The sequence below is a fragment of the Triturus cristatus genome, chromosome 10, assembly GCF_964204655.1.
Source record: "Triturus cristatus chromosome 10, aTriCri1.1, whole genome shotgun sequence".
Lineage (NCBI taxonomy): Eukaryota > Metazoa > Chordata > Amphibia > Caudata > Salamandridae > Triturus > Triturus cristatus.
The window spans coordinates 210,209,076-210,233,684 of record NC_140593.1 but is presented as its reverse complement, the minus strand read 5'-3'; the positions used below and the strand labels follow the sequence as shown (position 1 = coordinate 210,233,684).

Below are 24,609 nucleotides of genomic sequence, written 5' to 3'. Positions count from 1 at the left end.
GTGCCAGGTTGTGGGTGAGGAGACTCTTAGCCTGGCACTCTCTAACCAATGGGGGAAATGTTCACAGGGGTGATGCTACCCACTTTTGCAGCACTTCCTGTGTGTTTTACTATAAATTATCCCACAGTTCCCTTTTCAACCTAAATCCAACATCACAGAATCCTTCTTCCCCTAGCCAGAGCTCCATGTGCCCACCTAGAGGTGTGGCCTGAAAGCAGGGAGAACTACCCACCCTCAAGTGAGTTCCCATCACTAAGGTGGAGAAGCCTACAAAGGCATTCAGCATTGGCATGGTCAGTCCCAGGGCGATATTTCACAGTAAGATCCATTCCCTATAGGAAAATGGACCACTGCAACAGATTTGGCTTCTCACCCCGCATTCGCATCACCCATAAGAGGTGTCTGTGGCATGTCTCAACCCGGAAGTAAGTCTCACACAAGTATGGTCTCAACTTGTTGAGTGCCAAGACCACTGCAACGGCTTCCCTTTCTATTGCACTCCACCTCTGTTCCCTGGGAATTAGCCTCCTACTGATGAAGACTGTAGGTAGGTCTACTCTCTCATTGTTTAGTTTTGCAAAACAGCCCCAATGCCATCCTCTGAAGCATCTGATTGCATTAAGAATTCTTTAAGATATCAGGTGCCTTGAGCCTCGGCCCATCTTCAGAGTGTCAAAAGTCTTCTGGCACTACTCTGTTTCAGATCACTGCTGGCACTACTCTGTTTCAAATCACTGGTTTGGGCTGCATATTGGAAGTCAGTTCAGGTAAGGGGGCAAAAATGGTGCCATATCCCTTAACAAATCTCCTGTAGGATCCAGCAGGGCCTAGGAAAACTCTTACATGGGACTGGGTCGTGGGAGGCTCCAAAGCCATGATGGTCTGGATCTTGGGCTGGAAAAGCTGAGCCTTGCCACCCCCAAAATGTTGGCCCAAGTACATCACTGAACACTGACCTATTTGGAACTTACTGTTCTTGAAGGTTAGGCCTTCCTTCCCACTGCAGGACTAGAAGCTCTTCCTGGAGATGGTGCAGGTGGTCATCCCAGCTTGAGCTGAAAACTGCAATGTCATCCAGGTTAGTAACACTGATATTTTCTAGTCCAGCTAACCGAGCTCTGGGAAACACCCACCAATCACTGCCTCTTCAAAAAATTAGTATGGAAAACAGTAAAATCTTTATCATGGATAGAAGATAAAGCATTCCTATCAAAAAGGACTCATGGTTGCATGACTTTGAGCACCTACTCCACCCTCGCCGCTCAAAAATATCTAGCCCTGGGGTATGCTAGAACTACTAAAATCCAATTCTTAAAGTATCGACTAGGCCTGGTACCATGCATAAAGCACTTCCCGCACTGGCTGTGGGCCCAAACTGACTCCACCTGCCGTTTATGTGGTACAGCACAGGAGGACATGCTACACCTACTCTGGACTTGTAAAGAACTGATGCTTGAACGAAAACAACTTTTAAAACCATTTTGTAATCAAAGAGGCATTTGCACGCGGAGACAAGCTGTGCTGGCCTGTTTTGTACCAGAGTACCCACAGCTGAATTGTCACTTGTTAAAGTTCTTGAGGCAGGTGGGGAAGAAAATGCCATAACTGCAAGAGGAATGTGCCAACATCAACCTTACAGCCAACAGACCAACATCTTCACCCAAATGCATGGCAGCCAATAGTCATCCAGCAAATGAACCTTCTACTATAAACTGCACTGGAAACGAACGATCATCTGTTTTAATCAAACTCCTTTATTAATTTTTTCTTACAACATAACGTATAATGAAACTTTTTATCAACATATTTTGTAGCAATGGTTTTAAGTAACTACGCTAATAAATATAAACTTGTAGTCCAGCTAGGGCCCAATTGACCAACTGCTGTAAGGTGGCAGGGGCAATTATTTAGTTCAAAGGGCACCTGCCTGCACTGAAAGTAGCCATTGAGACTGGAGAATGCTGATCTCTCTTTGGCCACCTCAGTTCGGACAATCTGCCAATAACCCGATATTATTCATAGGTCCTGAGGAACCTGGCATCCTCCATCTGATCAACGAGCTCATCACCTCCGGGGATAGGGTAAGCATCGGTCTCGGTAAATGAATTGAAGCCCTTGTAATCAATACAGCACCTATGTTCTGGGGGGGTGCCCTGTGGGATGACCTTAGGCACCTGTCCCACTGAACTGGAACAGTGACTACAAGAAAGCACAATCACCCCCAGATCCAACATTTTACAAATGTCATCCTTTATGCTGGCTCTCACTTTTTCAGACATTCTGTAAATTTTGTTTTTGACAGACATGCTGTCCTTGTGTCTCTCTTATGGGTACACCAATCAGTGAGCCCTGAATTGGGAGACAATAAGCAGGTGAACTACCCCAATAAGTTGAACCAGTCCCACTGTTGCTCTGGTTCTCGGTTGGGAAGGGACAACTAATTTCCCTGACTCAACTTGCTCCTAGGAAAATAGGAGGCCAGGGTGGGGCTTGCTCTCCACCTCCTTACCATCATCTGTCACCAACAGCATTGTTACATCAGACCTCTCAAAGTGGGAATGTAGGTGGTTCACATGTAGGGGCCATAAAGGGGTTCCTAGATATTTTGAGGCTGGCCAGTTAGGTGAACTCCGATCGTTATGCACCTTTACCTCATAGGGCCCTATCCACCAGTCTTTCTAGGCCCGAGACTACACAGGCTCCATCACCTACACCTTGTGGACAGGCTGATACTTCACCAGAGTGGTCTTCTCGTAATACCAGTGATTCATGACTATCTGGCCCCTAGGTTCACAGTGGCTTCTTTTCAGAATTCATCTGATACAGGAGGGTCAACATTTAGCTCACTACATCTTGGGGGTTTATTGGGAGCTTGCTCCAACTCCTCCTTTACAAGACTGAGAGGCTCACGCACATGGTTGTCAAACAGAAGTTCAAAAGGACTGAACTCCTTTTTTCTTTTGAGTAACCACCCTGTAGGCAGATATCAATCAATCAGGTTTCTTGTAAAGCATGACTACTCACCGAATGTATGATGATACAATGCAAACATTCACAACGCATGCCTTTACAATGCAGTTTTTACATCACAACATCCATTACAACGCATGATTTTACATCGCGCGCCATCACAACGCATTTTTAGAAACTACATTTACAAGGCATTCCATTACAACGCATACCATTACAACGCATACCATTACAAGGCATTTTACTTTTAGGGCAACAGTAGGGTAAGTCTTGGATAGTGTAGGGGTAACAATTACTATTCTCACTCCAGTGAGTGCAACAGTAGGATAAGTGTTGGATAGTGTAGGGGTAAAGATTACTATTCCCACTCCAGTGAGTGCAACAGTAGGGTAAGTGTTGGATAGAGGAGGGGTAAAAATTGCTATTCCCACTCCAGTGAGTGCAACAGTAGGGTAAGTGTTGGATAGAGGAGGGGTAAAAATTGCTATTCCCCATTACTTACCTTATGTTGTGTTGTAATGACATGCGTTGTACTGACATGCGTTGTAATGACATGCGTTCTAGTGACAAGCGATGTAATGGCTGTGCAGTAATGGCATGCAATGTAAAGGATGTTGCGGTGTAATGACTGCGTTATAAAGGTAGTGTGATGTAATGACTGCGTTGTAAAGGTTGTTTCCCCTACTCACCCTTTAGGATCTCAAGGTCCTGGGGGGTGGGTGGAATCTGCTGTTTGGTCGAAGAACCAGGACTTGAGGTCCTTTCTGTATTTAGACAGCAAGAGTGATTGCATTAGATGTAGAGGCAGGGAGTTCCAGGTCTTTGCAGCGAGGTAGGAAAAGGATCTTCCTCCATCTGAGGTTTTGAGCATCTGTGGGATGGTGGCTAGGACAATTTGGGCAGAAAAGAGATGTCTGGTGGGTATGTAGAAGGAGAGGTGGTGGTTGAAGTATGCAGGTTCAGCATTGTGGAGGGCTTTGTAGGTGTGTGTGAGGAGCTTGAAGGTAATTCCTTTTTATCAGGAGCCAGTGAAGATCTCTCATGTGACTGGTGATGTGGCTGCAGCAGGGGATTTTCAGGATGTGTATGGTGCAGGCGTTCTGGATGTTCTGCAGTTTCTTAAAGAGTTTTTGGGTGGTGCCGGCGCAGAGTTTGTTTCCGTAGTCGAGTCTGCTGCTGAAGAGTGCATGGGTGACGGTTTTCCTGGACTCATTGGGGATCCACTTAAAGTTCTTCTGAAGCAGGCAGAGCGCGTGGAAGCAGGAGGACGAGACAGCAGTTCATTGAGAGTCCAGGATGATACCAAGATATGGTAGTAAGCTATCCCACTTACACCTCCTTGGTTCTGATAAGCCCATTTGCATGCTTTAAGAGTCTTGCTGGACATTTCAGCAAGCCCATTGGTCTGGGGGCTGTTTGGAGAGGAGAACTTGTAGATTACTCCACACTCCTCCCACGTGGACTTCATGTAAATTGGTACCTCTGCCAGACACAACCTCTTGGGAACTCCACCTGGGTGAATATCCCCAACAGTGCCAAGGCCACTGCAGGTGCAGTGATCAACCTCAGTAATATGCCCTCAGCGCATGATCCACTAAGACCAGGATGAACCTGTTGCCCAAGACAGTCTTGAGGTCCATAGACCCAACAATATAAATGCCTGTCCTCTCAAAACGTGTTCCCACTATAGGAAATGGAACAGGTGGGCCTTGTGCTTTGCCCCTGACTTCGCACTGGCCTGGCAGGTCAGGTAAGATTTGCAGAAGGCATCAGACTGCATCTGCATCCACATCTAGGGCGAAATAGAAGTGGTGACCAGTTGGTCAAAGATTTTGGCCTGCCCCAGATGTCCTGCCAGAGGTATATCATGAGTCAACTCCAGTAGGATGGCCAAATAGCACTGGGGGACTATCAACTCACAGGTAGCTCTTTGCTCACTCAGGGACCTTAGGCTCACTATACAGGAGACCATAATCCCAGTACATCAGGTGATCAATAGTGGTGTTGCAAGCTGCCTGGGTTTCAGCCTGCCACTGAAAACCTTCATGATTAGGACACTTCCTCTATGCTTTGCAGAAATCTTCCTGGGACATCCCTTCCCAGTTTGCCACCCAGCTAACTAAGGTGGGTATCCGAGGGCAGCGATGTAGGTTCTGGGGCGTCATCCTCAGGATCAGCTTTCTCCAAGACCATTGGAAGTTCCGGGATAAGTTTCCCACTCCACCTTTCCTTTCTCTTCTTGGCAGGCACCTGGGCCATTTTTCCATGCTTCATGTCCTTCTGATTTGCCTTTTGGGCTGTCATGGACCTCGTGGTCAGGCCCACCTACTCAGGCAATCCCAACATCTGCAAGTGCAATCTGAGCTCTACCTCTTTCTAGATTGTGTGCTCAAAATCATTCTCCAACAGGCAGTAAACAGGCATGGACAGACTTACATCTACCTTTAAGGAAACTGAGACCTCCCCTCTATTCAAAGGAAACTAGAGCCATTGGACAGTGGCTTATCTGGTTGTCAACTGTCACAACCTTGTGGACTACATCAGGGACTAGTTGCTCTGAGGACACCACATGACACCTGAGATCAGATTGCCACAGGACACACTGCTTGCTGCTCTGGACGAGGCATGGGCCTCCCTTCTGTGGGCTCTTCGCTCTTATCTGGGCCAATTTCCATGGTAGTCTCTTCCTCCTCTTCTATTTCATCCTCATGCCCTGTGGTGCAGACTGCAACATTCAGAACTCTCATTAGGCCCTGAGGACTATCTGGTACTCCGGTTTCTTCAAGCCCTTTGTTAACTTCAAACCCCTCTCCTCACTCAACTTTTTTCAGCTTGGCCACAGTGAAGCTTTCAATGTTGCTGAGATCCACCTACATTCTTGCAAAAATCACAGGACAAAATTTGAGAATAGGAGTGGAATTTAGGGAAAAGAAATAAAGAAGAATTCAAAAATCAAAAAACGATTTATGTCAGATTATAAAGGGATTTTTGGTTTTACACACATTTCTGAGTGACACTGAAAATCACAAGGGCACAAATCTCACCACTTATCACCAATTAAAGGATTGTGAATATTATTTGAGGTTGGTTCACACCCCTTCAAATGATACTCCAATTTCTTACACCTTCCATACCAATATATCCAGACATATCAGGCCTTACTAAAGGCTTGCATTCTCCATTTGCATGTTATGCAGAAACAAAAACTTGTTTTTGCAATATGTTCACATACAACCTGGGAAATGCATTTCAAAATGCACATTTATTTCTAACAGCCTCTCTCGGCATGCTGTAAAATCACAGACGCAAAAATGAGAACTGAACACTTTCCCTGCCCTCATCTTATAGACCAGACTGCACTAGATCCTTTAGGTTAAAAGTAGTCCTGTAACAAACCACTCACAGGGCACTGAGGCACCAGCCGGGGTACTTTGAGCTGAAAGTACTGCTAGTATTAATACAGTTAAGGACTCAAACGAGGGCGTTCGGAAGGGCCAGAAAAGCGCATCGTTTTGAAGGAATCCGGCATGGGTATCAGCTCTGCCTGTGCAGACTGATTTGTATTCCCCAATCACTTCCTCTTAGCTTCTGTGAACGCTAACGTGTTCTCATTAAAAGATTACATAGACCTGCTGTGTCAGTCACGCAAGAGAGCCATCCGCGCAGTTCTATTTACAGACAAGGCCACAACACTTGTATCTAAGTGAAAGGGCACCGAAATATTTCCACAAGGACATTTTTTTTGCTTTATCTTCTCGCGCTCTTCGTGTTTGTTTCCTTTTTGTTTACGTAAGCTCTCAGTTCGGTTAGTGTCTTACGTTTCTAGCAGAGCCGCCCAAGCATCTTCAACCACTCCACAGTCCACGGCTTAAGTTCCCAGGTGTGTAAAGCGAACGCGCATGCCCAAATTCTGGTTATCAGGTATAAAAATAAAGGCATGGATGGAATGCTTGAATTAATCCCAGCCAAAGGTATGTATTTGGCCCTATTTCAGTCCATCGTTTTTTTTGGGCCATTACGTCACTCTAGACGGTTATGAAAAGAATGTATTGCCGATCTCACACAAGACACTGGTGCCTTTCAAGGTGGCATCAATGAAGTTGAGAAAACATTTAAACTGGAGAATTTTCAAAGAAATAGCAAAGTAAAGATGCGATATCCACCTACAAATAAAAAGCTTGCCAAACAAGACTCACAAGAGGAAAAAAACTGCATAAGTAAATGAAATTAGTAAAGTGTGAACTAATGGAAGGCGTAATAAAAATATCTATATTTAAATATAAATATGTTTATGCCATGGAAGTAAAAGTAAACGTGGCCCAGTAGCACATTATTTACAGTAATTACACTAATAAATGAACAGTCACACATATGTTGCCACAGCGCAAAGGTCAGATTCAAGATTATTATCACAGTACAGCAAACTGGACAAGAGAAAAGCAATTTTTATTACGTTACACAATGCATGCAACAATTACTTCACACATTCAAACAAGCCTCCTTAAAGTCTTTGGGCCTCTTCCATGGGGTAATACCGTGATGTACAAATGTAACCCTGGTTCCGGTCGAATCCCTTTCGTTAAAACAAACACAAATGAAAAATGGTCCAGCATAAACCCTACATACAGATGCACAGAGTGTAATATGCTATTTATTACCACAGGTGAGGGGGGGGGGGAGGAGCATCGTGAGGCACTCAATGCTTCACCTGTGATAGGTCATGACCATTCAACGCGCTGAACAATGAGAATTAAAGGCATCTTGGCTCTGCACATCTTCATATATACTATACATGTTTATATATGTAGGGAGAAAAAAGTTCAAAAACAGAGACAAATGACTGCTAAACATGATCGCTTTGTTTTCTCACGTTTGTTGTACTCTACCAAATCCCAAAGTTCTCATCGAATGCAAGCTGTAACTTTTGAACAAAAACACTTAAAGGGACCAGCAAGGGTAGAGGAAAAAAAACTCTCCATGTCCAGTCCTTCATCTATAAAAATCAACAATAATAGATACTCTAACCTAGACTGTTTTTCTGTTTGATGGTGTCAGCTTGGTCTTTGGAAGGCAGTGTGACGTCATTCACCGAACGTTCACTTAAACTGATTAGGAATGTTAAGAGTCACTCTTTACCAGCCTGGATATGCAGATGAACCAGAGGCCAGATTATCAATGAAGCTATCAATTTTAGATAAAGACAATGACACGGGTAATGACACTTACGGCAATCTAAACCGCAAATAATGTAAATAAATGACACATATAGTCACCTACATCGCTTATTAGTTCACTGCATTTCTTGGCGAACTCGATATTTCTGTCTTCAATGACCGGGTTAGGGAAGATCTGTAAAGAAACCAAAAATATATTCCACGATCAGCCCAAAGAAGGGAGATAACGGGAGATCTCCGTTTTCACGGGTGCACCTGCTCTCGGTACCTTCACGTCCTCGTCGCTCTCATCTTCCCGGGTGTCTCTGAAGGCTGGGACCCGCATGTCTCCTGCTGTCCCGCAGAACGCTTCCGATTAGCCGCAAACAAGAAGTCCAGGCTGCGAATGTCTAGCTCCTACGGAGCTCCTAAGGTCACTGCAGAGGGGCAGTCCCTTCTCGAAATGTCACTTTTCCAAGGCCCCTTCTTTATTTAGACAGGACTCGACTGACAGCCCTTATCTGAAAGCCAGCTCGAGGGATCACAAAGGCAACAAACTTATTCACGCCGAAGGAGATACAATATATGTAGAGCAGTTTCTAAACTGAACAGTTCGTACATTATTTATGGCAAACAGCATCCTTCGGTATAAGTTTGGCGACGAGAACGTCTAAAGCGGTCTAAACTGTTGGTGAAATAACAAAGTTAAGAGGTGACTTCTGAAAGGTGCGTGGCGCGCTGCCCAGCCGGGGGCCCCAGTTATCACAGGCACGAGCCTGTTATCACAGAGGCTGTTCGAAACACAGGCCAAATATGGCATTCACAGGAGATGCTGGCTGCTAGGGAGCGCATCTCGCCTCGCCGAGGCAACCCTGAGCTACAGCCTGCCTCCGTAGCCCGACTACCAAGGGAAGTTACATTCCTTTAACTGGACTGCTTCGTTAAACGACATGATTTTCTATAATCATGCCACTCAGAGGTAATTTCAGCACCAACTTTGAGCTTGAAGGAGATGTAGGGAAAGAAAAAAGCACTTACCCATCGCATCAGGCAACTGACTCCCAGTGCGTAAGTTTACGTAAAGCAAGCTTACTCACTGTGCACTGGGGAAATGAAAGGAATGTAAGTGTCACGTGACGTTCTCAATAGTGCGCCTTGAGAGCCTGGCAAAGCGTTCAAGTGCTTTCCGCAATGCTTTTCAACTGTCGACATTAGTAAATCTGCGTCTGTTCAGGCAGTTCATTTAAAAGCCTATCGTGCATTCAGTGAAACAACATGTTTCTACCTACCTTACACATTGAACCACTTCATCGTGTTTTACATCGCCAGATAATGGCACTGTCAGCTATTTATGCAAATCCTACCTAAAGGCTGCAACAAACAGACTTCGCAGCTTCAACTTTCAGTTTTTGGTAAGTGTATATTTAGTTCATCGGGGGTATTATTAAGCTGGCAAGCTACTTGGCTAATGTAAATACTAGTGTTGCTCACTAGGGAAGTCGAAAATTAGTGAGATTCAGCCGAGAACAAATAAGATCGAAGAGGAACTGTTAACTTCCCATAAATCACAAGTATGACCTTTATCCCGGTCATGGTTTCTAAGGCACCAGTACAAACACGCTAGGATATATTGGGAGAGATTTATGACCATTCCGTTTTGTGATGCGTAATTTGCGACTTGCAAAACAAAATGTACTAATGTGTCTTAGACACATTTAGCTTTTCCCAATGGGGCCGCAAATGACCTGCCTCTATCAATATTCAGAAGGAAGGTCACAATTTGCGACCAATTAGGAAAGGCCAGCACTGACAGGGATGGTAGCCTAGTGGGGTCAGCAAACCACCATGTCTGTGACTGCTTTTCAAATTAAGCAGTTTTTTTTTTAAGCAACCGGTTTTCCTTAAAGGAAAATGGAATGAATTTAAAAAAGAAAAATGAAACATTTTCTAAGTGTAGGCAGTGTTCTGTGGGACCACTGCCTGCTCTCAAAAAATATTTTCGCTGTCCAACGCAAAGGGAAAGGGGTCCCCTGTGGATCACTTTCTGTTCGCGTCTGGCTTACTTGAAGTAGGTGGCATCTGCGATTGTTTTCTGACCGCATTTGCGGTCGCAAAACAATCGTACATACCAGTGAGACTAGCAATTAGGAAGGGACGCCCTGAGCACACCCCTTCCTAATAGCGACTCACAAACCCTATTTTGCAAGTCGGTGATAGGTTACCGACTCACAAAATAGGGTTTGTACATACCGCAACCCATTTTAGCAGTCACAAATGGGCCGAATTTCTGTCTGCGACCACTAAAAAGGTCCGTACATCTGGCCCTTCCTGATGTTCAAGTGTTGTATGTGGCAGCTCCTCCTCCTCATCAAGTCAGAGGTGGTCCATCCTGTCAACACCTATTCCCCTTTGTCTCACTTTCTGGGAGTAATACACACAAACCAAACACCAGCTTGACCTAGTCATGTGACACAGGATACAGGCTGCATACACCAAATGGTAGGGAGAAGAAAATGCCAACTTTCTAAAATGTTCATACAAAGAGTGCCTCCCAGACCATAAATTATAATCAATTAAAAAAAATAGGAACCTCTACCTTGTTTCTATTAGTGTCCATGAATGGATTATCTTTTAGAAAGCTTTTTAAGTTTAGTTACTATTCCGAACTGTTCTAAAAAAAACTTTTTTGCCTGGTTCAGGGGTATTCTTCTTTTGATAAATTATGAGCTGGTCATGGGGTCCTATTTAAATGTCTAGGGCTCACCATATTCATGGGGTTGTAGAATGTTCTTGTGGCGGCAACTAAAGCTTTTCTGAGGGTCTCGGTAGCTGCGCCTGACTGCCTTGGTACGCGCTGGTCCTTGGTGCATGCTATTAATTCCATCCGCTGGGAGTCCTCTCTACCTCTCAATAGTTGCATTTGTATCCAGTATGGAGCCGAACGTTTTTAGCCTTGTTTTCCGCGTATACCCGTGAACCAGGCAAAGGTGTCCTAAGGAAACATCTGCCCTGAAGAAGACCTTCTTCTAATCAACAACACAGGCCCACTTTGGAAGGTCGAAATGCGTTAGCGCAAATTTATTTTGAATCCAAGTGTTTCCAGTCACTGTTACATAGAGTGTATGGTGAAAAAGCACAACGGGATAAGGAAGATGGGAACTTACCACGAAAGACTAATATAACTCTGACCTCTGTAGGGCCCCAGAGTAATAGGGACAAATAAAATTAGAAAGAGGACCCAGGTATAGGTCCCAAGGTAAATCTCCCTAAGGACAACAGTTAGGTCATAGCAACAGAAGGTTGCGATATTGTAGATTTATCCTAAAAAATAATGAGGTGTGAGGAGCTCGTAAATACGTCTTGTAGATAACTATGTTGGACTGTATTATTTGTTAATTTGTGCCCCCTTAAATGTACTAAGTGTCCAATTGATTTGTGGTGCATACGTCAAATCCCAACATGGCGTGTAAAACATAGTCGTTTGATGTCTTTATGGTGTAATTTGTAAATTAATCATGTTTTTGTGGTGCAATTTGTAAATCAATGTGTTCATGTGTGTATAAACGTGTAAAAATGTACACAATTTGAAACAGTGAAAATTTACATAAATTTAAAATAGTAAAAAGACAATCTGCAAGTGATTGCAAGTGTAAACAAAGTTTTTAGAACAGTTCAGGATAGTAACTACACTTAAAATCTTTCTAAAAGATAATCTATTCATGGACACTAATAGGAACAAGGCACAGGTTCCTATTTTTGTAAATTGATTATAATTTATGGTCTGGGAGGGACTCTTTGTATGAAAAATCTATTTTTTGATTCCAGCCTCCATAGCCCAGAACCCAATCACTCCCCCATTCAGGAGACGCAACTTTCTAAAATGGGCAGTCTCAAAATTGTGACTCAAAATACAAGTTTACCTTTAAAGAGGGTTTCGAATAACATTTCTTTAGAGACCAAACTCGACATTCTTACTTGCTTCAAATAAATAGATATAACTTATTAAATGTAATAAGGCAATTCAATGTTGTCCTATGGGAGAAATAAGCCTTGCAGCAGTGAAAAATTAATTTAAAACATTCTTACTACCAGGACATGTAAAAGTTAAAAGTACAAGTCCAAACCTTTAAATACACTGCACCCTGCTATTCAGGTCTTCCACAGAGGTGATTAATATATAATGAAAAGGAAAATATAGGCCTGGTAAAAAGTTCATTTTGCCAGGTCGAAATAGTAGTTTAAAACTGCACACACAGGCTGAAATAGTAGACCTGAAAGGTTTAAAGGACTACTTAAGTGGGTGATGGCCAACTAGTAGCATTTAATTTGCAGGCCAGGGGGAAAAGTAGAACCACTTTACTAGAGACTTAAAAGTAAATTACATGTAGCAATTGGGTGTAAGCCAATTTCACCATGTTTAAGGGAGAGATCATAAGCACTTTAGCACTGGTTAGCCCTGTCAAAGCACCATACAAGCCAATTAAAATGGGTTTAGTAAATAGTTATATTATATTTTAATGTTGTGAATGACGTAAATCAGTGTCAAAAGCAATATCAAAAGAAGATAAAATCAGAAGAATTAAAGATAATCTTTGTGTTTCAGAATGCAGCCTTGTCTTTCATGTTGAACAAAAGGATCATTCAGAGGATTCCGTCTGAGAGATGGGAAGGGAGTTAGAGTCTAGGAACAAAAGACAGTCTCTCATATTTATCAAACTAGCGCATTGCTCCAGGCAGGAGATGTCCAAATGGTGCTAATAAAAAGAATCACAGATGAGTGACTGTGACTAACAGAAATTTCTTCTGCTAGGGAATCTGAGTGATATCAAAGAGACAACTCTCGTAAAGCTCGAGTTGTATTTGATATCACTCAGGAAACTTGAGCGGAAAAAAATGCCTGTTATTCACAGTTTAGCCATCTCTAATTGTATGTTGTATATGCCCCCTAAAATCATCTGCCACTGCTTCTACCATGTACGCAGGGACAAAGGAGTAATGGGGCAAACATGTATAATATGTAAAAAATAGGTTAAAAAAAACTGTTCTCTTGCAACTCACCGACCATCCTCAACATATACACTCCATCTACACCAAATTAAAAAATAAACACCTGGGTTTCTGCCGAACAACCCTACTACTCTCTGAAAATCCCTCCCCCTCCCGTCTCCGAATACAAAGAACATACCTGGCCTTCTGCATCCACCCACAACACCCTCTGCATCTACCCCACAAAGCTGCTATTTGATCAAAGTAGGCCTAAATATGCCTGTCCTCCTGCCACACTCTCACACTACCCTCTACAATAACCCCCATGCCAACAGAAAAATAATTAGCTGAACTTCTGCCATCTATTCCCACCAACCAATCCCACCCCCTTCCAGGCCAAATTTGCACTCTTCACTCTCACACTGAGATCAAAGAGCTGACACCGTGCTGATAACAGCTCTGTGAACCCCACCTATCAGCACATGCTGATTTATTCCCTCAGCGCAGGTCCGAAAAGACTTGCGCTGACTGTGGAGAAGGCAGTTGATGCAGGTACAGCACTGACCGTATTCTTGTGCCGTCCTTGGGTCTGCATAGTCCCTGCAGAGGTGGAATAAGGTTGGGGCAACTTGCCTGCCACAATTGTGTTCTGGGCTCCAGAGACCTGGATGAGGGGCATAACAACAAAACCAAGTAATTCCCTTGAGTACACAGGTTAAACAGAGGTTAAATGATTTTTTAACCACTATTCTGATGTCATGCAATGAATAAACACATTTTGATCCAGTTTTCAGGGCAACGGCTTTCAATGGAAGCTATATGCAACAATTATATTATTCAACCAGTTAAACACTAGAAAACAAACACATCTTTTGAAATGGACAAAGGATAGTCCAAACTCTATTGAATGTTGCCTTCTGTGCAATGCCCATTTTCTGTAAGAAATGTATAGAAATGACAGATGCACCAGAAATGAGCATGATGACATTTCAGTCTCAATTCAATGAGAGGATGGAAGGCCAGCAAATGTTCATTCCTCTGGAGAGATTCTTGTATTAAAAACATAGGTATATCACGCCAGCATCTAAGCTTCGAATTATATATATCTATATATATATATGTATATATACATATATATATATATATATGTATATATATATATATATATATATATATGTATATATATATATATATATATATATATATATATATATATATATATACACACACACATACATATCTATACATATCTATCTCTCTCTCTCTCTCTCTCTCTCTCTCTCTCTCTCTCTCTCTCTCTCTCTCTCTCTCTCTCTCTCTCTCTCTCTCTCTCTCTCTCTCTCTCTCTCTCTCTCTCTCTCTCTCTCTCTCTCTCTCTCTCTCTCTCTCTCTCTCTCTCTCTCTCTCTCTCTATATATATATATATATATATATATATTTATTTTTTTTCCACAAATGTGCTCCGTTCAAGGGCCCCCTGGCGCTTCATTATTCGGTGCGACGCTGAGGCCGAGCTGTGCCATTATGAATTCATCCAAAAGGTTCCCTAGCCAGGAAACCCAGTTAGCACGCACTCACAGTTTGCTTGGTTCAATCCCAATTCTTTATTTTTCTTTGCAGGTATCCAGTCTTAAAACGAACCAACGTGTTTCACCATCCACCGATGGCTTGATCACGGTTGTCATTGTACATTAAGATAAGCCAATAAAAACAAACATTGTTGGTCATGTGATTGCTGATGTCATAACATTATCAATCATGGAATTTTGGACTTTGTGGTTTTCCAACCCTATCTTAGTAGCATGTCATTTAACTTTATTTTAGTTGATTTGTAATTTTTAATTAACAATTCGATTTTGTGGAAGTCTGTTCTGGAAATTATTACACCTTTGTTTTTATCCTCTACTCGCAATGCTATTTGTTTCACAGCATTCAAGAATAAGTATTTGCATATTGGTGTTCAGATGTATAACATTATATTTTGAAACACCAAGGTGGAACCGGTTCTCACCAACTTTTAATGTGTGTGCGAGCAGATTGATAGCGACAAGCATGATTGACCAGCATTTAATTATATGCAGTCGCCAGTGATGATTATCGTAAAGTGTTAACCCTCTAGTGGGTTACTGAATTCCAGTTCCTCGAGCCTTGCCCTCCAGTGGGCTGACAGTTATACTTTTACTAATCTTTTTTACTAATATTTTTACGTCTGCCTGGTTGGAAACCACTTAACAGGTTTTATGATGCTTGTATACTTTATAGAAAAAAGAGAAAATATTTTTTATATAAACCATTTTTTTACGATTTTTTGTATTTTTTTATATATATATTTTTTAAAAAATTCAGTTAATTGCCTATAAATTCCTTTTTGTCAGAAAATTCATCTACAAATGAATATATAATTCCTCACTTTGATTGAGGCCCCATGGTGTGAAAGTTCTAAAGTTGAGAATTTGCCGTGATTCTCTTCGTCTTAAAGTCTTTTCTCGGTCCCCCCCTCTTTCATGTAGGGGTATTGTTTCCAGAGCATAAAAGGCCAAAGATTTCCAATCTCCTCCGTGATTGGTTTCCATATGTTTGGCCACTGCATTACTCCTGTCTTTATTGACTGTTGCTCTGACGTGCTCCAGAATTCTCTTTTTGAGTTCACATTTCGTACTTCCTATATACTTCAAAGAACACGGGCATTCAATTACATATACCACAAATTGGCTTTTGCAAGTGATGAGTTCCTTTATCTGCCATTTCTTGTTGTTAGGTAGTACAACTTCCGTCGTGTTTTTAGCAATTTGACAGACCTTACACATGTGACACTTTTTGAATCCCTTTGTTTTTAGCCACTGAGTTCCCCTTTTTTTGGTAGTATGGTCTTGATGGTGGCTATGTATTAATTTATCTCTTAAGTTCTTTGCTCGGCGAAACGTGATGTTAGGATGTTTGCCCATGATTTCACTCACAACCGGATCTAATTGTAGGATTTTCCAATTCTTTCGGAGGATATCCGCTATTTGTTTTGATTCCTTCGAGTGATCCAAAATCAATCTGACTGTGGGTTCTTCCGATTGAGATTTTTTTGTTGTTATTGTACCAAGTTGGTTGTCGTCAAGAATGTCTTGTCTTTTCTTTCCATTGGCCCGTTTCCAACATTTTTGGATAATATTTTTTGAATATCCCCGGTGTTTAAATCTTTTTGCTGTTTTTTTACTATGCTCCTCCCATTCTTTCTGTTCCGAGCAAATTCTCCGTAATCTCAGGAACTCACCATATGGGATATTATCTTTGACCGATGATTTGTGAAAGCTAGTTGCGTGTAAAGTTGCATTTGTTGAGGTCTCTTTTCTGTGCAATGTCGTTTCTAGTTGATTGTTGACAATGTATATCTCTGTATCTAGGAATATTATTCTCTCATTACTGATGTTGTAAGTGAATCTTATGTTTGCATCCGTTGAGTTTAGAATTTTAAAATAATCCTCAAATTCTTGAATTGTTCCGTCCCATATTATTAATAGGTCGTCGATATACCTCAACCATTTCATCACTTTGTTTACATATTTATCATTTTCCGGGTGCCATGCTACTTGTTGTTCCCACCATCCCATGGTGAGGCAGGCATATCCTGGACTGAAAGAGAACCCCATTGCACATCCTTTTGTTTATATATAGAGTTCCTCTCCAAAAAGAAAGACATTTTGCGTTAGGCACATTTGGATCATATCCATTAGCATTTGGTTGTGGTGTTTGAATTTAATGTCTCGCTCTTTGAGAAAATGACTGCATGCCAATAGTCCGATATTGTTTTCAATGTTCGTATAAAGTGAAATGACGTCCATTGTGATTAACATATAGGAAGTTTGCCACGGGAGTGCTTGTAAATGTTTTAACAGATCCGTAGTGTCTTTCAAATATGAGCTCAGATTGAGAACAAATGGCATCAGGAAATAGTCAATGTAATTCGCTACCGGTTCCATAAGTGAACCTTTTGCAGACACTATTGGTCGGCCTGGTGGTTTGATTGGGTTTTTATGTACTTTCGGTAGAAAATATATTGTTGCCATTGTGGGATAATCTGTACTTAGGAATTTTCTTTCATCATCGTCGATTAGGTTCAGAGATTGCCACCTTCGAATCTCCTTGCCTAGATGTTCTTTGAAAATTTGCGTGGGGTTGTTGTCCAATTTCTTGTAGTATTCTTTATTCTTCAATTGAAGGTGCGCTTCTGCTACATAATCTGCGGTGTTCATTATAACGATGTTGCCACCCTTATCAGCCATTTTAATGGTTATTGATTTATCTGCCATTAATTCTTTAAGGGCTGTTCTTTCCTCTTGTTTCAGATTATCATGAAATTTTTGTCCTCTTATTTTATATATTTCCTGTACTACTGCTTCCTGAAAGATATAAATTTTATTGCCGGGGGGCAGTTGAGGGTAGAACCGTGAGGGGGGTTTCTTTCCACTTAAACCTGCACCCATCTGTGGACATACCGTGGATTCGTCAATGATATCCGTCTGTTCTGTTACATCCAAATTAACTAACATTAGAAGGGCTGGCATGTCAGTTGTTTTCAAATTGGGTTCTTCTGTGTTGAGTAACCTTCTTTTCCCCATTTCAGTTGTTTTTGCCCATTCTTGATTTTCTTTGAAGATTTTTGCAAGTTTGATTTTTCGTATATATTTGTATATGTCGATCCGTGTTTGCGCTAGATCCATCGATTGGGTTGGGCAAAAATTGATACCATGTTTTAACAGCGATATTTCATTGTTGGATAGGTGGCGTTCTGATAGATTCATTACGACTAGTTCCTCTTTGTCTTCTGGGTCATCTGACCAATTTATTTCGATGTTTTCTGGCGCATACTCCTGGTTTTGGTTCCCGTTTCTTCGGGTCCAGTTTTTCCTTTTGCCTCTTCTTGTTCGTTTCTTGATGGTGGTGCCGGAGTTCGGGGGGTCCATCTGCGGCCTCTTCCCCTTCCCCGTGTGTTTCGAAATTGGTTTTGGTTTTGTTCCCATGATCTTTGTTGTAGAACCAGTCTCATGTCTCCTAAAAACTGCTTGTTGTTTGTTCACCACTTGGTTCTCCATCATTATCGCTTGCTCCAGTTGAGGTTAGGGATGTTACACTCGAGGAACTCTGTGCCTCCATTGCCACTCCACTCTGACTTTTAAACATATCAAATTTCCTAGCATATGTAAATATGCGTCCTTGTGCATAATCTTCTTTGTCCCTCTGGAATTTGGACTGTTTTCTTGACTTAACAATTTCTTAATGTTTTTCAACATACTTTTCTAGGTCCTCCCTTAGTTTGATCATTTCGGTATTCATTTCCACAGAAGCAAGATCTTTTTCTAATTGAGACAGTTCATCTTTGATTTTTGATAATGCCACTTCTATGTGTTTAATCAGGATCGCTATTAAGCCTAGCGAGGAATTTAGAACGTAGTCTCCCCATTCTTGTAATAATTCATTACTCGCATCCTGTTGACTGGGCATTAATGATATTCTAAGTCCTCTTGGGACCCTCCGTACTTCTAAATATTTTTTCAATGTTGTCAGTTCCCACCATTTGTTGATCTCTTTTTTACTCAATCGCTCCCACATTTTAAGTTTACTCCTAGTATCTGTTTCCTTGTTTTTATCGCCATTTTTTTCTTTTGGGTTTGCCCTTTGTGACGTTATTTCCTGATCAAAGAAGGAGGTCAGGCATTCATTGCGTTTTGCATCGCGTTTCTCCATTTTTTTTTTTCTTGAGGACTGGTTTTAAACCTTGGTATTTAATGATCGTTTAATTTTGTTGGATTCTGCAAACTGTCCCCATAGAGAGAGATATACGTTCTGCTACCGAGGAATTGTTTACCGCTACTTCCCGTTTGGGTGTCCGTATTGCGGTTCTAGATCAGTGCAGCTTAATCCGCTCTCAAACAAGGAAATAACCAGCATTAAACACAGTTCATGTGATTTGTGTATTGTGGTTTGCTGTGGTGACGCGCAAAACGCGGTTAGGAGAAGGCTTACCTCCACCCTCCGATGTTCGGTTGCCGTTTCCGCCGCCTTAAAACGCTAATCACCGTTCCGCAACTCCACCGACACGACGAGTAGCTGGCGTTCACCGGGACCCAAATTTTGTATTTCCACAAATGTGCTCCGTTCAAGGGCCCCCTGGCGCTTCATTATTCGGTGCGACGCTGAGGCCGAGCTGTGCCATTATGAATTCATCCAAAAGGTTCCCTAGTCAGGAAACCCAGTTAGCACGCACTCACAGTTTGCTTGGTTCAATCCCAATTCTTTATTTTTCTTTGCAGGTATCCAGTCTTAAAACGAACCAACGCGTTTCACCATCCACCGATGGCTTGATCACGGTTGTCATTGTACATTAAGATAAGCCAATAAAAACAAACATTGTTGGTCATGTGATTGCTGATGTCATAACATTATCAAGCATGGAATTCTGGACTTTGTGGTTTTCCAACCCTATCTTAGTAGCATGTCATTTAACTTTATTTTAGTTGATTTGTAATTTTTAATTAACAATTCGATTTTGTGGAAGTCTGTTCTGGAAATTATTACACCTTTGTTTTTATCCTCTACTCGCAATGCTATTTGTTTCACAGCATTCAAGAATAAGTATTTGCATATTGGTGTTCAGATGTATAACATTATATTTTGAAACACCAAGGTGGAACCGGTTCTCACCAACTTTTAATGTGTGTGCGAGCAGATTGATAGCGACAAGCATGATTGACCAGCATTTAATTATATGCAGTCGCCAGTGATGATTATCGTAAAGTGTTAACCCTCTAGTGGGTTACTGAATTCCAGTTCCTCGAGCCTTGCCCTCCAGTGGGCTGACAGTTATACTTTTACTAATCTTTTTTACTAATATTTTTACGTCTGCCTGGTTGGAAACCACTTAACAGGTTTTATGATGCTTGTATACTTTATAGAAAAAAGAGAAAATATTTTTTATATAAACCATTTTTTTACGATTTTTTGTATTTTTTTATATATATATATTTTTTAAAAATTCAGTTAATTGCCTATAACTTCCTTTTTGTCAGAAAATTCATCTACAAATGAATATATAATTCCTCACTTTGATTGAGGCCCCATGGTGTGAAAGTTCTAAAGTTGAGAATTTGTCGTGATTCTCTTCGTCTTAAAGTCTTTTCTCGGTCCCCACCTCTTTCATGTAGGGGTATTGTTTCCAGAGCATAAAAGGCCAAAGATTTCCAATCTCCTCCGTGATTGGTTTCCATATGTTTGGCCACTGCATTACTCCTGTCTTTATTGACTGTTGCTCTGACGTGCTCTGACGTGGTTCGTTTTAAGACTGGATACCTGCAAAGAAAAATAAAGAATTGGGATTGAACCAAGCAAACTGTGAGTGCGTGCTAACTGGGTTTCCTGGCTAGGGAACCTTTTGGATGAATATATATATATATATATATATGTTTCCAGAAGTTTGTTGTGAGTTCACCGCTCTCCTCCCTCGCGACGCCGGTGCCAGCAACGGTCACAACTCCGCCTCAAATGTTTTACACCAGGATATGATCCGAGTATTCTCCGAAATAAATCCAGCGGCACACCAAGGACAACACAATTAGCCTTTATTGTGTCACAAAAACAGAACTACGCGTTTCGGCGAAGCCTTTGTCAAGTTGCTGACCTGTGCCCAAATTCCCCTAGAAATACAGGTCAAAGTTCATAGACATAAAAGAAAAACTTTGCGAGCGCCCCGATTGAAACAAAAACAATTACATTCATCAATGATCGTTTTTCATCCAAATATGTGCAAATAGAATTCACAGTTATATAATTTATAAAGGGCGAAAGAATAATTTCTTTTCAGTTTTCGAAAAAACAAATAATAAACCCAAAATTATTATTATTATCTCCTAGGCAAGTGCCTATGTCATCCATTGTTGCACATTTTTTGTCAAGCGGAAAAGTTTCATGATCGAATTAATTAAGGGCAAGATGACTCAAAAAAAAACTTGATATACGGCACTTTCGGATTCATGGAAAATGAGAAAATACATACAAATTAAGCAATTATAATTATACAGACGAGGGTAATGTACCCACAATGTCAACATCTGATAGACAAGTGCCTATGTCATATAACAGCCCAAATTATGCATATTTCATCAGAAAAATTATGGTATGCACAATTGCTATGGGTAATGTACCCAATCCATCTATCTGCGAACAATCAGTAAGCAATCACTATGCACCGGGCTATTTTAGAAAATTCAGATTCCGTATCCAACCCCAATCAGTTAGACGTTAGGACACGTATGTATTATTTTTCTGCCAATCAAGTTCATATAACATTCCACATCATAAAGGGGGAATATATAAGTGGGCATATAGGTCAAATACTGTTTGTAAAATGTGCAGGGCGACCCTAGTGAACCAATAATCATACAAATAACCAATGAAAAAACCACCAAGTGAAAAATAACAATAAAGATAAAAATAAGATAGGTGCAGATAATCTCAGTTACTATGCTAAGCCTAGCTAATAGTATGGAGATAATGAAACATGTTCAATCGATCAAATCACTTTTCCCAGATAATATTCCCATGCAATCATTATATCTGTCTACTCTATAATGTCATGTTAAAATTAGTGTGATGTTTAAAAAGAACACTCAGTACGGTAGTGCAGAGAGAAACAATGTAGCACAAAGGTAAATCAATTAACCTATATGGGTGGCAAGTTCTTCTCCATAATTCATCCCATTAGGGATTTTCGTGTTAAGTTCAATAATGTACTTGGACTCAGTGATTCTCAAGAGTTTTTCACGGTCACCTCCTCTGGGAAGAGGTAGGATTCTATCAATGCCGAAGAATTTAATCAAGTCGGCGTTGCTCTGATGTTTGTCTTGATAATGCCTCGCTACTGGGTAATTGAGATCATTATTTGTTACAGCCCTCATATGTTGTAGTATTCGGGTTTTCAACTGCAGTTTGGTACTACCCACGTAGTTTAACCCACAGGGGCATTCCAGGACATAGATCGTATAGTCACTGGTGCAGGTGATGAATTTCCTGATAGGCTTTCTCAATTTCGTATTCTGACCCGGAATGTAGCTATCACGGTTATTGCTGTGTTTACATGCCTTGCAGGAACCACATTTTTTGAAACCCTTTGCTGTTCCTAACCAACTTGTGTTGTTAGATACATTTTGATAACTATGTACAAGTTGGTCTCTCAATGATTTGGATTTTCTATATGTTATCGCAGGTGTTGTGCCATATCTGAGCCAATTATAGGGTCCGATTCCAGCAATCCCCAATGTTTTTTCATCATGTACTTTAGAGTATTAGATCTACGATTGTATGTGGTAATTAATCTAGGTATCCCTATATTTTTCTCTTCTTTTTTATGTGATGAAAAAAGGGCTTCAGTTCTTGGGATGTTTTCAACTTTTTGACTTGCAGTGGAAATCACCTTGGGCGCATAACCTCTCTGTTCAAATCTCCTCTCCATGACACGTTTTTCATCCAAGAAACCTCCTTTAGTATTACAGTTCCTTCGAGCTCATAGGAACTCCCCATAGGGAATACTATTTAGTAATGGTGTAGGGTGATTACTATTAGCATGTAGCAAAGTATTCCCCGAGGTCTCCTTACGGAATAGGGTGGTCACTATTTGATGATTTTCTATGTTAATGGAGATATCGAGGAATTCACAATGAGAGCTGCTAATAGAGTGGGTGAATGTTAGGTTGAGATCATTCTTCCCCAGAATGTTAATGAATTCTTGTGCTAAATCTAGGGGTCCATCCCAGATCAGGAACAGGTCATCAATATACCTGATCCAAATCGGGATGTGCTGTATGAATCTTTCATTCTCATCCACCCACACTACACATTCCTTTATAAATTATATAACTGTGAATTCTATTTGCACATATTTGGATGAAAAACGATCATTGATGAATGTAATTGTTTTTGTTTCAATCGGGGCGCTCGCAAAGTTTTTCTTTCATGTCTATAAACTTTGACCTGTATTTCTAGGGGAATTTGGGCACAGGTCAGCAACTTGACAAAGGCTTCGCCGAAACGCGTAGTTCTGTTTTTGTGACACAATAAAGGCTAATTGTGTTGTCCTTGGTGTGCCGCTGGATTTATTTCGGAGAATACTCGGATCATATCCTGGTGTAAAACATATATATATATATATATATATATATATATATATATATATATATATATATATATTACCTACTGGCGGTCGCCAGTAGGTAGTTATAGTTAGGAACCCTTTTCCATAGGAAATCCGCAACATTCTATTTTGAATAACTTTGGCGCCGGTCGATGAATCCTCGCGAATTTCTCAAAATAGGTGGGGCGCTACGCTCCGCTCCTACCCTGAAAGTCTCGGGGGGATTCGTCAAGCGGGGGCTGAGATAAAAGGGGGGTCCCAAAACGCGTTTTTCCCATGCATTTTTCCATAGGACCTTTAGACAGGGCTACAGCCCGAACGGCTGAACAGAATTTAATGAAATTTGGTAGAGAGGTAGTCCCTAGGTCAAGGAAGTGCCTTTTGTAGGTTTGATGTAAATCCGTTCAGTAGATTCTGAGAAAATAGCCTTTAAATCAATATATATATCTGAGCCAGCTTACGGTACGCGTACCGTAAGCTTACAGTACGCGTACGGTGGCGTGCACGAGCGCGATTCTGATTGGCTGTTAGATCTTAGTAAACATTCGAATCGGCCGAAACCAGGAAGCGGCGGCCGCCATTTTGTGTGTTTCACTCAGAAAAAAAAAGAGTGAAAACAAGAAAAGGGGGCAAGGAGGAGAGTTACAGACCCCCTTACATTTGTGAGGGGGTCAAAGAAGGACTGTAAAGTACAAAGAAAACATTTATTGATTTTTAAAAAAATCACGGGGTACGCGTACGGTAAGCGTACGGAAGAAAAAATAAATTAAAAAAGAAATGAAATGCAGATTTAAGAGTTTAGATATTAGGGAGCTCTAAAAAGAGCCGTTGTGTTTATGAAGTCATTTTTTTAGTGGTACCTACAAGTAAGTACCGATGCAGAGTCTAAGGTTCAAGAGGAAGACTCTGTTCCCTTCATCATTGAAGTGCACACCATCTCCTCTATAAATGTCTTGCATGTCATAACGCAAGTTGTTGTGGTAAATGGCACCCATACCATAGTCACGGAGGAAAGCAGAAACAGATTTGTTGACGTGCTTTCTTGCTTTGTCAATCTGCGGACAGAAATGATTGGACCAGTTCCATTTTTGCCTTTGGCATATGTTGGAAAACACAAAGGCAGTTTTAGGGAAAAGTGAAAACAGTTGTGCAAAGGTGTCCTTCATAAGCATTTCCAGACCTACCCCAGTCAAAGTGCCTAGGTCATTGCCACCACAGTGCACTATTATGAGGTCAGGGTGTTGGATTTGCATGAAGGATTTCACCAATGGCATCAATTGGTGCCACTTTAACCCTCTCTGACCAATCCATTTAATGTCTACATTTGGC

At 41.2% G+C, this 24,609-nt stretch overlaps 1 protein-coding gene across 6 annotated transcripts in view; it reads right to left on the bottom strand.

Annotated features, from left to right (window-relative positions):
* The window catches only part of NEBL (nebulette), a 678,034-nt gene that overhangs the window by 250,409 nt on the left and 403,016 nt on the right, over window positions 1-24,609 (bottom strand). For 2 of the 6 annotated variants that reach the window (XM_085630818.1, XM_085630821.1), the window contains exons 1-2: window positions 8,413-8,596; window positions 8,248-8,319 (exon numbers count right to left, since the gene is read on the bottom strand). The exons of 2 other annotated variants lie outside the window; for them this stretch is intronic. In XM_085630818.1, the coding sequence (XP_085486944.1) occupies window positions 8,248-8,319; window positions 8,413-8,469 (129 nt within the window). In that variant the 5' untranslated portion in view covers window positions 8,470-8,596. Of the gene's footprint in view, window positions 1-8,247; window positions 8,320-8,412; window positions 8,597-13,674; window positions 13,774-24,609 lie in introns of those variants that run through there. 2 more of the 6 variants (XM_085630816.1, XM_085630817.1) reach the window with 1 other exon arrangement.